Here is a 15,341-nt window from a genome sequence, read left to right as displayed (position 1 = left end):
TGTTTAAACTTTCTTCTTCCATTTCGGTTGTTTTTTCAAATTTGACCGAATGGCAGTGATTTTGCTCATCCTTTGCTTATTTGTGTTGAGATAGTCATCTATTCCATGGTTCTATTTAAATTGGTTTTTAAATTTTTTTCTTCAATTGTTACTGATAAAAAGGGCAGCTCGATGCACGAAGCATCCCGCATTGACGCAGGGTCCCGGGGATGAGCCGCACAGCCTACCCTAACGCATGCGACGGTGGCTGATTCCACGGTCAAACCTGTGACCTATAGGTCACACGGAGACAACTTCACCATTGCTCCAAGGCTCCCCATCCAATTGTAATTAAAAAAAATTCAAGTGCACTGTCTTTGTGAACTATCTGTAGTGTAAGATACGAAGTAAAAATGGATTTTATGAGATTGACAGACAGTACTGCATTTTAAGTTGCTCTGACTTGGGAAATGTGCCTACTATTTCCTTCACTTTCTGACTCCTCTTCCGGTGGAATTTCACTCCTTTTCTGGTGAAATTTTTTCCTTGGAATAACATGGGGGAAAAGCTCTTTTTTATTTCAGATGACAAATCCTACGAGCTTATCGACATCAGTGAAGATAATGAAAGGTGGTTTTTATGGATTGAAAGGGGCAGCAGATTTACAAGTAGAATAAAGATCTATGAGGACAACATCAGATGGGTATGTGAGCAGATGTACCAAGCTTCACGGGGTTTTGTGAATCTTTACAGAAGGTGGGGGAGAAAGATACAAGCTTATTTATACAGGGTGTATCAAAACTATAATGTTTACTGCAGATACATCAGAATTGAAACTTGGATTGGAGACAGAAAATCAGCAATAATAATACTGGAAAATGATTACAACAGGGGGTGGGCAGATATAGCTGGGAGAATATTACAATTTTTGGGGAATGCCTCTAACTATAAGTTAAAAAAGTTTGCAGATGTGCAAAAGAGGTCCTTTCTAGCTGCTGCAAATATTCCTCAATGGCCTATGCAAGCTACCGAGCAAGGTGTTGCTGCTGATGATGAGAGCTCCCAATTTCTCTTCAAGTGTCTGATTGGATGCTTCAATGATCCTTTTAACCAAAGCCCCAAATGAAGTCATCCAAAAATGGTTTATCACAAGGTGGAAAGTAACTGCCGGCCTCAGGGTCACTCCGATGGCTCACAACCAGTTCCTTTTCGAGCTGCCATCGAGACAGGAAGCAGCCAGGGTAAAAGCAGGGGATTGGTTCTGGAATGGTAGACACTTATCTCTTGAGTGGTGGTCTCCGGAATTTGGGTCATCTCCGGCCAACGGTGACGTGGGGCAAAAGTGGATAAAAGCCTTTGGAATTCCTCTGCATGGCTGGATATCAACTACATTCCGCTACATAGGAGATAAGTATGGTGGATTCATAGGCACCGATGAGGATACAAAAAACAGGACGCACATGTTCTGAGCCAGAATCTGTGTAAAAGACAAAGAGATGAGCTGCCCAGGAGTCGTCGATTTAAAAATAGGCAATATGAGCTACAAAATTTCAGTTTTGGAGGATGTAATCACAAAAATTGCCAGTCCCGGCGAGGCTTCAGTTGTCGTCGGAGTAGAGAGGGTGGCAGCTTCTGATAACCCTTCCTCGAGCCAAGTGAAGGACCTATTGAACAACCTAGCAGTCTTTAACTGCATTAGACCTAGCAGCTTTAATTCAAAAGTGGATGAGGTGGCAACCACATTCTCAGGGAATACCATCAAGATGCCAGATATTAGGCATTCTAAAGCAACATGCCCCGAGATGCCAGCTGTTAGGCATTCTAAAGCAAATGGCCTCAAGATGCCAACTGTTAGGCATTCTAAAGTAAATGGTGGGGTCAAAGACGGCTAAAAATTTGGGCCATTTAGTGGATCGTGAATGTTATGAAAAGGGCCCAAAAGGTAAGCAAGTACCAAGGGGTAAATTAACAAAACAGATCTGGAGAGCAGCTGGGCCTAAATTTGACTCATGTGTTTTGAAGCCTAATCCCTACATCTCTGTAAACTATTTTGATCCATTAATGGAGGAATTAGAAGCTTCTTTCTCAGAAGGGCCTAGTGCCAAACCTTCTTCACTGACTCGATGCGATTACCCCTCAGAGGCAGACGACGAAGGAGAAAAGATATTGCACAAAATCTGCAGGAGAGCACCACAATCAACTGAAGCTTTAAGTAGTTCGGATGTCGAGGTCTCTTCTTGTGATACTCTTGCTCTCCCATGGTATGAACATGGCTCTTCAAGCATGCAAGTAATTGATACCCCGAATATTTACGAACATACAAGATGGACAAAAGTTGTGATGTTAAAGGCTTGCAAGGCTTTTGGGGTTAACGTAGAAGGGTTTGAACATGAGATTATAGATATCATCCTCCGAATGGATCAGAAACGGCAAATGCAGCTGCAGAAGCAAAAGTCACCTGGCAGGGACAAAAAAAAAGGGTAAGAAGAAGCAAGAAAAAGAGCTAGAAAGGCTGACATGGGGCCTAAATTACGAGGGCAAGAGGAAAGGGGATAGGGACAGGTTTTACAAAGCTTTTTCTGAATGAAAGTAAAAATATTAAGCTGGAACGTGCGGGGATTGAACGATGCTGATAAAAGGACTACAACTACATCACTGATTCAGAAGTGGAAGCCAGATATTGTTTGTTTGCAAGAAACAAAAATTGAAGAATTTCCAGTAACCTGGATTAGACAAATATGGGGTAATCGTTGGGTAGAGTGGGCAGAGTTGAAATCTATAGGGAACAACAGTGGAGGAATTATCATCTTATGGGACAAAAGACAGTGGGTAAACATGGGTACTCATCAAGGTTACTACACTCTATCATGCATGTTAGAAAGTACGCATGAAGAATTCAGCTGGTGTTTTACAGGGGTGTATGGGCCACACACAAATCCTGAAAGAGAGGAACTATGGCTAGAACTTGCAGCAATCGGGTCTATCTGGAATGAGCAATGGGTAATTGAGAGTGATTTCAATGTTTGTAGGTATGAAAGTGAAAGATACAACTGTGTTAGAAGGTCCAGGGCCATGGTATCTTTCTCAGAAATCATTCAAGACCTACCTGGGTATTATAGACTTGCCTCTACAGGGAGCTTATTATACCTGGTTCAGAGGTGAAGACTCATTGCAAGCATCGATAATAGACAGGTTCTTAATTTCTCCTGAATGGTGTGATAGTTTCAAAGCTATCAAGCAGCTAGCCCTTCCAAGAGTGATCTCTGATCACAAGCCCATGCTTCTTGAGAGTGGTGACTGGGAAGCCACCCCTTCTTACTTCAAATTCGAAAATATGTGGCTGCAGATAAAGGGTTTCATTGATAAGGTTAAAAACTGGTGGCAGAGCTATTTGATAGGAGGCAGTCCAGATTTTATACTTGTGCAGAAACTGAGAAGGCTCAAGGCAGACATCACTAATTGGAACAGAGAGGAGTCTGGCAGACTGGAAACACACAAGAATAAATTACTGGAGGAATTAGCAATGCTGGAGCAAGTAACAGAGAACACGGCCCAGACACGAGTTGAAAAGGAGAAACTAATGCAGCTAAGAGTGGAGTTACAACAAATCGCAAAGGTTGAGGAGGTCTCATGAAGACAAAAATCAAGATGCCTATGGCTAAAAAAAGGTGACAGGAACACTAAATTCTTTCAGAAAATGGCTAACTCCCACAGAAGGAACAATTGCATTGACAAATTGAAGATAAGGGAGGAAATCACTGAGGACAAAGAATCCATCAAAACTGAAATCCTAAACTTTTATCAGGGGCTCTATTCAAAAAAAGAACAATGGAGACCTAGTGTCAACTTTGGAAACCTAGCTAGAATCTCGATGGAGGAAGAGGTGTGGCTGGAAAGAGCCTTTGAAGAGGAAGAGGTGAAGGCAGCCATCAATTCTTGTGCACCAGATAAAGCCCCAGGGCCTGATGGCTACACAATGGCATTTTACCAAAAAACATGGGACTTTATCAAGCCCGACATCATGGCAGCAGTCAATCATTTCCACTATAACTGTTATATGGTCAAATCCAGCAATGCCTCATTTATTGCACTTGTTCCCAAGAAAAAAGGTGCAATAGAGCTCAAGGACTTTAGACCAATAAGCCTTATTGGAAGTGTGTATAAGATATTGGCTAAACTTTTAGCAGAAAGGATAAAGACAGTGATGGGGAAGCTTATCTCAGGGGAACAGAATGCATTCCTAAAAGATAGACAGATTACTGATGCATCACTCATTGCAAATGAACTACTGGATGAGAGACTAAAAAGTGGAGTCGCTGGAATTTTATGCAAACTAGACATAGAGAAGGCATTTGATCAAGTTAGTTGGTCTTATCTACTGTCAACACTAAGGGGAATGGGGTTTTGTGAAAGATGGTTAAGGTGGATCAAGTTCAGCCTAACCACTGTCAAGTATTCAATCCTTATTAATAGATCTCCAATTGGCTTTTTCTCCCCTCAGAAAGGGATTAGGCAGGGAGACCCTCTCTCACCTTTTCTCTTCATCATAGCAATGGAAGGCTTGAGCAAAATGCTTGATAAAGCAAGACAATTAGAATGGATTGAAGGGTTCAAGATAAACAACAATTCAGGGAATTCAATCTAAGTCTCACATCTACTATATGCAGATGACACACTAATCTTCTGTGGGGCTGAAAAACTGCAACTGCAATACCTTAATCTAACCCTACTTATTTTTGAATCTATTTCAGGTTTGCACATAAACGTGCTGAAAAGCATGATATACCCTGTCAATGTGGTACCTAACTTGGAGGAACTGGCAGGTATAATGAGTTGTGACATTGGCTCATTTCCTACTACCTATCTTGGACTACCCTTGGGAGCCAAACATAAGTCAGTGGAGGTGTGGAATGGTGTGATTGAGAAAGTGGAGAAAAGATTAGCAACTTGGCAGATGCAGTATCTCTCAATGGGTGGAAGGGTGACTCTGATTAATAGTGTCCTGGACAGCATACCAACTTACATCATGTCCCTCTTCCCTATGCCAAGTAAAGTTCAAAAGCAGGTGGACAAATTAAGGAGATCCTTTTTATGGGAAGGTAACAGTGAAGGTCACAATCCATTTGGTAAAATGGGCAACTGTAACTCAACCAAAGTCACAAGGTGGTCTGGGCATTAGAGATTTATCAAAACACAACAAGAGTTTGCTAATGAAGTGGCTTTGGAGATATAGGCAAGAAGACACTAGCTTATGGAAGGAAATAGTGAAAGCCAAATATGGTCAACTGGATAATTGGAGTACTAGAACCACTAGAGCTCCTCATGGGGTTGGGCCCTGGAAACACATTAACAGCCTAAAGGAAGTCTTCCAACAAGAAGTGTCCTTCAAAGTTGGTAATGGAGCGCATGTGAAATTTTGGAAGGACAAGTGGCTAGGGAACTTCACACTACAAGAAACCTATCCATCTTTATTCCAACTAGATAGTGATCCTAACTCAACAGTAGCACAAAATAGATCCAACAACACTTGGGAGGTCCTTTTCAGGAGAAATATGCATGACTGGGAGATAGAAGGGGTGTCGGATCTACTTGGAAGGTTAGCAAACTTTATAATGAGTATCCAACAAGCAGATAAGCTAAGATGGGGCACTTCTAAGAAAGGTGCATACACAGTGAAGGAAGGCTACAACAAACTTGGTGCATCGAATGAAGTTATTGACATGTGGCCTTGGAAGCTAATCTGGAAAACCAAACTGCCTACAAAGGTCAGCTGTTTTGCATGGACGACTCTTAAAGGTGCTATTTTGACCCAATACAAACTTTGTAGGAGGAGCTTCCAGATTGTGAATAGATGCCACATGTGCCAGTTAAATTCAGAATCAATCAACCATCTATTTTTGCATTGCACAGTGGCTACAGATCTCTGGCGCATGTTTTTCTCAATTTTTGGTATCAGCCGGACACTACCTCAGAGCATTAAGGAAGCAGTTGAAAGTTGGAGCTTTTGGAAAGTTAGCAAGGCCATCAAAAATATCTGGAAAATGGTCCCAGGGTGCATATTTTGGTGTCTTTGGACAGAAAGGAATCGAAGATGTTTTGATGGCATTTCAACTCCTAATCACTTCTTGAAAGCTAGATGTCTGGTGTATCTTTTTAATTGGAGTAATATCTCCCCTGTAAACAATGCTATTCCCTTTCTAGACTTTATTGGCTCAATGAGCCTGGCCTGATGGCTTATTTTTATTTTTTTGGTTAGCTCCCTATTAGAATAGAGCATGATGTACTGGAGCTAACATCTCTTCTTTTGTACTATTTGCATCTTCTTGATGCCAGCAATACAACACCTTACTTCATCAAAAAAAAAAGATACGAAGTAAAGTTTTTCAGTTCCTCGTCTAGAGGTTCAACTGTTTTTGGCTCCAAATATGAAGTGGAGTCTGGGGAAAGAGCGCTTTGGGAACTCTAAGGGTAATATTTTTTGCAAAAGACAAAACTAACACCAATTCTCCCAAAATACGGACTATTTTATCCACCTGTAGTTCTCTGAAAATGAAGGCCATTCTCGTTGGAAACAAAAGTTTGTCTTCTAATCCAGACTAAAGAGGGGAGATGAGACTGAAGCTACTTGAATGCTCATAAACAAGCAAGGAATTGGCTTCGGGATCAAACATCAATTGCAACAATTTGAAAAAAATAGATTTCCATCGCTTCTGTCCTGCATTTCCAGTTACTGATGTTGCTTTACTGTTTCATATGTTGCCTGATAAAATCATCATCAGTCAAGTGCTTACTCCTTGGTGTTTTTCTTCCGTTTATTTTATTTTCATTGTTTTGTTTCATGTGCTACGACCACTGTATTTCTCCTTTTTTGACTTTCTTTTTTACCAATGCTTGCTGCTGTTTTCTGTTTCTGGTCCTTTTAGATACCCAAGGGGGTTCAGCCTGGACAACTTGTGGTACTACGAGGCAAAGGTATCATAGCTTAAGTCAGAGTGACTTCTAATCTGTTTGATATGCTTCCTTCTGAGTGATCAGTCTTGTTGTCTGTCATACTTAGGTTTGCCAAAGAGTGGTTTTCTGGTGAACCATGGAGATCAATATGTGCGGTTCCGCATTGACTTCCCCACGTATGTTTTCTCTCTCGCATTTCCAGATCACCTTTATCCCAAATGATTACAGTTCATTATCCTCGTTAGAGGGTTTGGGGGGGGGGAGGGGTAGGGAATTGATGATCTTAACAGTTGTGTTGCTTGGAGGAAATAACAAATGTCTTTAATGGGTTTCTTAATAACCTGAACAGTATAATCATGCTAGTGGCAACAACAGTAAATAAAGAAATAACGCGAAAATAATGGGAATGGGACATACAGTGGGGGTATACAATATAAAGAGTGAGAATAATGAAAAAACAGAATTAAACCAAAAATCTTTAAACGAATTGAGTAAATAAACAGCAAGGGAAAACTGCACAGCATCACCCTTCGTGCTTTTTACTCTCAACCTCACCAAATAAATAAATAGAACGGCACGGCATCACCCTTCGTGCTTTTACTCTCAACCTCACCAAATAAATAAATAGAACAGCACGGCATCACCCTTCGTGCTTTTACTCTCATAATATACATGGCATCACCCTTCGTGCTTTACACTCTTCCTCACAATATAAATAATGCATGCACAGCATCACCCTTCGTGCTTTACACTCCTCCTCACAAATTACAGAATCAATAACAACTGATAGATAGGAGTATCACAAAGAAATCAGTATTTTACCCATAATCAATAGCACAATGTAACCTTAACCTTGAATCAATATTCGAAAGTTACCAAATCTCAGTGAAACTAGATATAAGTCACCCAACATTTCAAATAACCCGCTAAGCATGGATAGTAGAATTTAAGGCTACAAAATAGACAAGAATAAAATTTCACTCGCAGGCTATGACTCGACAACGACGCATAGATGCTCGTCACCTTACCTATACATCGTATTTAACAACCAAACACGTAGCAAATAAACACATAATACCTATTCCCTCAAGCCAAAGTTACACACGACACTTACCTCGCTCCGAAGGCCACTCAATTCTCAATCACAGTTTTTCCTTTGGAATTCACCTCTAACCACTCGTATCTATTCAAAAATGACTCAATAATATCAAGTATTTTTAAATAAATCAATTATATTGCATAAATTAAATTTCCCAAATTTTTCCTCCAAAAAGTCAAAAAATTGACCTCGGGCCCGCTTGGTCAAAACCAAAAGTTCGGACCACAATCCAATTACTCATTCATCCCCGAGCCCGAATATATAATTGGTTTTGGAATCCGACCTCAAATTGAGGTCTAAATCCCCAAATTCCCGAAATCCCTAGTTTCTACCCTAACCCCTAATTCTACCATGAAAACTCTAGATTTTAGGTTGATAATTCATAAAATGTAATGGGTAATTGAAAGAAAATGGTGTAGAATCACTTACCAACACTTTGGGGAAGAATATGACTCTTGAAGATCGCCTCTACCCGTTTGATTCTTGAAAAATGTTGAAGAAATGGCTTAAACTCGTGTTTGGAGTCTGTTTTAAGTCACTGGACATGCCTTCATCGCGTTCGCGAGAGGCCTGTCACGATCGCGATGCACAGCGGCCTAAGGCCCTCGCGTTCGCGAGTCCTTCTACGCATTCGCGTAAGGTAGCTCCCCCCTATGCCTTCGCATTTGCGACCCAGTGGACGTGTTCGCGTAGAAGAACATGACCCCCTCCCCCAGGTCCCTTAAACTATCGTGTTTGCGTGAGAGAGATCGCGTCCGCGAAAGGGTACCACCCCAACGCTTCGCGTTCGCGACCAGTCCTTCGCATTCGTGAAGAAGGAAATTCCCCTGCCCCCATTTTACTTTTCGCGTTCGCGACACTACCTACGCGAACGTGAAGAAAGGCACACCAAAACAGCCGCTGCAGCAAAAATCTCAGATTTTCTAAGTGCAAATCACCCCGTAGCCTATCCGAAACTCACCCGAGCCCTCGGGGCTCCAAACCGAACATGCACATAAGTCTATAAATATCATACGGACCTGCTCGCTCGATAAAATCGCCAAAATAACACCTAGAACTACGAATTTAGCACTAAATCAAATGAAATTCTCAAGAACACTTTAAAATTTCTATTTTCTCAACTGGACGCCCGGATCACGTCAAATCAACTCTGCTTCATACCAGATTTCACCGGCAAGTCTTAAATATCATAATGAACCTGTACCGGGCTCCGAAACCAAAATATGGACCCGATACTAACAATGCAAAATATCAATCAATTCTTATAAATAAATAATTTTTAAACTTTTAATTTTTATCAATAATTCATAACTCAAGCTAGGGACCTCCGAATTCGATTATGGGCATACGCCCAGGTCCCATAATTCGATACGAACCTACCGGGACCGTCAAAGCATAGATCCGAGCCCGTTTACCAAAAATGTTGACCGAAGTCAACTAAAATTAACTTTTAAGGCAAAATTTTTTATTTTTATTAGTTTTCAACATAAAGGTTTTTCGGAAACCTGCCCGGACTGCGCACGCAAATTGAGGAGGGTAAAAATGAGATTTTAAAGGCTTAAGAGTGCAGATTCAAGTTCTAAAGTATAAGATGACCTTTTGGGTCATCACATTACCCAACTTTTCTTAACTGTTATGGCTAGGATGCATCTGATAGTGGTCATCTTGACCACTGGAGAAAAAGTTTCATTGAAATCTATTCCATCTCTCTGTATATCGCCTCTTATCACCAACCTGGCCTTTAGCCTTTCTACACTACCATCTGAATGTTGCTTTACCTTGTAGACCCATTTACAAGGTAGACCCTTTCTACCTGGGGGTAATTCCATGACCTCCCAAGTTTTGTTGAGCTCAAGAGCTATAATTTCCTATTACATGGCTTATTGCCAGCGTGAGTGATGTGTAGCCTGTGAACAACTAATAGTTTCATGCATATTAGATAAAGAATTGAACATATATTGATTAGTGGTGGGTAGGCTACTAAAAGACAAAGATGTGGGAGAGGCAGGTGCAAGAAAACTGGCATTACTCACATCTGGGAGTTGAAGAGCATTACAAATGTAATCTTTAAGGTATATCAAAGGATTGTGAGCTCTAGTAGACTTTCTAATGAGGGTATCCAATATAGGTAGAGAAACAGGATAGGAGAGTGAAGGAAAAGGTACACTATAAGTGCGAAATGGACTGGTAGGAAAGAAAGTTGCACTAAGGCAAGGAGTCTGTGGTGAGAGGATAAGAGAGGGAGAAACAACAGTAGTAGAGGAAGGGGTAGGATTAGAATGTTGGTTGTCTGGTGAACACAAATGTGATGAAGAATCTGAGTTTAAGGGAAAGGAATTGTGCAATGTAGCAGCAGGCAAATAAGAAGTCCATGTACAATCAGATTTGATAGAAGCAAAGGGAAAGAATTCCTCATGGATTACTACATCTCTAGATATGAAGACCTTTAGTGTCTTAAGAACAACAACTTTATAGACTTTTTTACCATGAGGATAACCTAAAAACACACAAGGAACAACCCGTGAATCAAATTTGGTTCTATGTCTTGAAAGAATAGAGGCAAAACATAAACATCCAAAGCATTTTAAAGCAGAATAATTAGGTTTGGCTTGAAAGATGACTTCATAAAGAGTCGATATTTAACACTCTAGAAGGGAATATGTTGATCAAGTAGGTGGATGTGAGTAGGCATTCCCCCAGAAATAACAAGGCTTTAGATGTCTCTAGCAAGTGTCTATGCTTTCTCTCCGCAACTCCATTCTATTGTGGAGTTGAGACACAACTGGTTTGATGTATAATTCCCTGTGATTGAAAGAATTCTATTTAAAAATTACCAGACCCCGATTTAGAAGTATTATCTGATCTTATTATCTTAACTTTTGTATGAAATTGCCTTTCTACCATGGCCAAATAAGATTATATGACAATGAAAACATTTGATTTGGTACGTAGTAAGTAAATCCATGTACCTCTATTGTAGTCATCAACTATGGTGAGGAAATATTTATAACCATCATAGGTGGGATCCTTGTAAGGTCTTCAAGTATCCAACATGCATTAGTTCAAAAACGTTTTTAGTTGATATAGAGCTTGAAGGGAAAGAAAGCTTGGATTGTCTAGCCATAGGACAAATAAGACAAGGAGTAGAATAATTGAAACACGAGGGAACAAAAACATCAAAATATTTCTTCATATTGCTCAAAGGCATGTGGTCTATCCTATAATACCCCAGCTTTTCTTGTACATTGGATTCAGAAAAAGCAAAACATGAATTAAAAACAGGAACAAAACTAAATTTCTGCCTAGATACAAAGATATTAGACTTAGGGAAACTTTGAAAAACTGGAGTTGCTAGTCTTGACTTGAGGATTATAGGCCTCATTTCTCCTTACCAATCTCTATAAGGCTCTTGAGTGAAGGGCCCTGCAGCAGAAAATAAGAATTAGGAGTGAAAAGAACATACTGTTGAAGTTGTCTGCACAACTTGTGCAGATACAACAAATTGAATCTAAAGGAAGGCACATACAGTACATTGTGCAAAACTAGATTTGGTAATAATGCAACAGAATATGAATGAGTACCTTTTACTCCATGGGAATTAGGCAAATTGACCATGACAGGTTTAGGCAAAGCTTTGTAGTTGATAAAGAATTTTTTATTAAAAGTCAAATGCTCAGTTTCTCCACTATATAATATCCATGAATCACTATCAATTTGAATAAAATGGACAAAAAAATTGAAAAACTTGGATATACCAGCACAACTCAAATTTGCAGAAGCATAAGAGGTTCCTGCTCCCTGCTGGCCCATGTTAACCTGTTGTAGAAACTACAACAGCTGTGTCACATTTTCTTGAGTAAGTGATTTCGCTCCTAGTATATTAGCATTTCCCCGGTTTCCCTTTTCATTTGTGTTAAACACATCATTTTCTTGCACATTGCCCTAAATTTTCCTCTGCTTTATGAATTTAAAATCTAGAGGAAAACCATGAATCCTATAACACTTATCAATGCTATGGCCAGGTTTCTTGCAGTAAGCACAAATTCTAGCATTATTTTTTTATTAAAGTCAAAATTATATTAATAAAAAATATATTTGTACAATGCCAAGTTGTTGCTGATCAACTACTATCCTGAATATAAGTCTAGTCCTAGATTACATATTTCATCCATGCCTACTACAAGTCTAGAAATTACTTATAAAACTGGAAACATAAGATGTACAGATAATTACATACAAAAGAACTAAGCAAATCTATCTAAGTTGTGTAATATCATCTCGCCATGTCTTCTTTACAGCCATTTGACATGCCCAGCTAAGCTCCTATTCCTAGCCAGTTATGTTCCTTTTCATGCCTAACAACACCAGTAGTTTGCTCTATACTCTTCTTGTTACTGAGCATTCAAAGAATAGATACTCAAGTGTTTTAGTAGTTGCTTTGTAGAAAGCACAATTCTGAGGCACGTGCACTCCTATTTTATATAGTTTATCCACTATTGCTAGTCTTTCATGTGCAGCCAGCCATATGATGAATTTGAATCCGGGGTAGATGCTTGACTGTAAGACTATGCTCTTCCAAGGGACTTTTTGATACTGGGGCATCAGCATGAGGCAGGCCTTCTTAATCGAAAATTGCTCGTGCACCTACAATATCTTCAGTTTATCAATCAAAAAGCCCTGCATGGATTGACTCTGCAGGGTCTCTCTAGTCTCTAAGATTTTCTTGATCATCCAAGCTGCAGCCTTACGTGTAGGCATGTACTCCAAATTCTGCTTTTTGATGTAGTAGTTATGCACCCATTTTATCCACAAGCAGTCTTTTTTCATTGCAACAACCCATAATTATTTCATTACAACATCTTTGTTCCAAGTGTACAAGTTTATGACATTTAGTCCACCTGTAATTTGGGGCATACAAACTTTTTCCCAGGATACCACTGCTTTATTTGTGATGGATACCTCTCCGGTCCATAAGAATGATTTGCACATTGTTTCAATCATCTTCATAACCTTTATGGGAAGGAGAAATATGTGTGCCTAGTAAGTTTGAATACCAAACAACACTGATTTGATCAGTTGTAGTCTGCCAGAGTAAGAAAGCAACATTGCAGACTAACAACTAATTCTTGTTTTAATCTTCTCAATTAGAGGTAGGCATTGATGAGAGGTTAATTATTTAGAGGACAATTGTACTCCCAAATTCTAGCATTCTTTCTAGGATTAAAACCTCCCTTATGTCCCTTGATCTCATTGAATCTTCTTTCATTTCCCTATAGGTTTGTAGCAAGGAAGGATCCAGAATTTCCTCGATAAGAAGGAGTAGCATGGATATCACTTTGTTTCTCATCTTGTATCACAAGTGAATAATCATGTGGAAGGTAAGGGTGAAGACAATAGTATATTACTCCTAACACATATGAATGTGTCATTTAAACCCATCAAAAACTGTAGCAACCTTTCATATTAATGTGCCTTGAAGTTCTTCACCTTGGCACCACAGTCACATTCACAAACATATGCAGAAAACGTATTCAAAGTATCAAGCTTATCCCATAGGCTTTTCATCTTAGTAAAGTAGGTTGATATACTAGAATTACCTTGCACCACAACACTAAGTTCCTTTTATAACTGAAATAACATAGCACCATTTGTTTGTCTTAATCTGTCCTCTAAATCACTCCATAAGTCCTTCGCACTTTGAGAGTAAAGCACACTATCAGCTATCTCCTTAGATAGAGAATTGAGTAGACATGACAGTACCATGTCATTACACCTAGCCCAGGTCTTTAGAAGCCCAGAATCAGCTTGTGGAATAGTAAGAGTTCTATCAATGAGAACTAACTTATTCTTTGTAGATAAAGCAATTACTACAGCTCTTCTCCATCCACTGTAGCTTCTTCCATCAAACACTATGGAAACAAGATTCATCCCTGAATAATCCGAAGGATGAAGCTAGTAAGGATGTGATGAATCAACCACTCCACTCATAACTGAAGTTGCAGGCACAGTAGGATTGTCTGTGGACGTGGATGACGCAAGTGAATCTAGGATCTAAGCAGTGGTACCCATAGCTTGAAGAAAGAAAAAAGCAAAAATAAAAATAAATGAAGCAAAAAGGATCGTGAAAAGGAAGAGCAGATTATCCTTGCTCTAATACCATGAAGAGAATGAAAGAAAATAATTTTGGAAAAATTTCTGTGTTTATTTCTCTGTATAGTGTAATGTATAAATACAATAGAATGGAATCTAGTCTAAACAAACTTTGTCAGCTGGCATTATTTTACTAGTCTACTCCTAACATCTATTGTAACAAACTAAGGAATATTTACAAAAGAATAATTTTATTATCTTCTGGGTGCTTCTAGAATGGATCAATAAAAATAGCTGAAGTTTTAAGGCCCAATTGTTGAAAGCTAAATCCAAAGTAAAACAAGCCCAATCACAGTAGAGTCCAATATGTCTTGACCCATTTTTGTAAGATATACACCTCTCTTCAGACACAAAGTAATATAAGTAAAACCTCGTCGCCTTTGTCTCTCTTGTCTCTCTGCATACCACCACCAAAAGGTTCAAGAAGGGTTCCATTTTCATTTCTAACACCAACAATAAACAATATGTTAATCCGCTAATTGATCAATTTAAATAAACAATTGTATCAACTAACATAATATAGTGGCAAGTGATAATCACAATACAATCGATCCTAAATTTAAACTAATTAAGACCAGAAAATAGAAACAAAGAGGAATGGAAAATATTGAGTCTCTACCACAACTCGAGGCTCATGATTAATAGCTAAAAATCAGTTTGATCACTAAATATCCAACAAACTACTAATCAATACAAACAAAGATAACTAATCAATAATGTACTAACTAGAAACTCTAATTAACAGTGATTGATCAAAACTGAAAAATAAAAATAAAAAATTAACCTACTACTATTAAAAGACATAAGTTAAACAAGGGGATGATGGTTATACCTAATGAGCATGCTTAATGCAAATTCAAGTAGCGAGAAGATGCCAGGAATATCGAGCAGGGGTTGTCCTACATTGAAGCGCACATTTCCTTTTAGCAGGCACCAAAACAAACAAGTTTCGACGTCGTGACAGAAGGAAACAAGTGCTTATAGGTTGAGATAAGGCTAGAGAGGAGGAGCAGTGGTGGTAGTAAGGTGGCAGTGACGCCGCTGAATCGACATTAGGGGTAGTTGGATGGCAGTGGTGGTGACTTTAAGGGGTGAAACTAAAGGGGAAGGGTAGATGTCTATGAGATCTACATGTTTATGTGAGATTTGTGTGGTGGGGTGG

At 39.3% G+C, this 15,341-nt stretch overlaps 1 protein-coding gene across 13 annotated transcripts in view; it reads left to right on the top strand.

The window, feature by feature from the left end:
* The window catches only part of LOC107824557 (chaperone protein dnaJ 1, mitochondrial), a 55,768-nt gene that overhangs the window by 12,634 nt on the left and 27,793 nt on the right, over positions 1–15,341 (top strand). For 7 of the 13 annotated variants that reach the window (XR_012703078.1, XR_012703077.1, XM_075238860.1 and 4 more), the window contains 2 exons: positions 6,903–6,951; positions 7,037–7,106. The exons of 3 other annotated variants lie outside the window; for them this stretch is intronic. Coding sequence is in view for 7 of the 10 variants with exons in the window: in XM_075238860.1 (XP_075094961.1) it covers positions 6,903–6,951; positions 7,037–7,106 (119 nt within the window). In the remaining 3 variants the exon portion in view is untranslated. Of the gene's footprint in view, positions 1–162; positions 5,343–6,902; positions 6,952–7,036; positions 7,107–12,546; positions 12,922–13,305; positions 13,408–15,341 lie in introns of those variants that run through there. 3 more of the 13 variants (XR_012703079.1, XM_075238855.1, XM_075238858.1) reach the window with 3 other exon arrangements.

This window comes from Nicotiana tabacum, chromosome 19 (genome assembly GCF_000715075.1).
Source record: "Nicotiana tabacum cultivar K326 chromosome 19, ASM71507v2, whole genome shotgun sequence".
Taxonomy (NCBI): domain Eukaryota; kingdom Viridiplantae; phylum Streptophyta; class Magnoliopsida; order Solanales; family Solanaceae; genus Nicotiana; species Nicotiana tabacum.
This window is presented reverse-complemented; position numbering and strand designations above follow the sequence as displayed.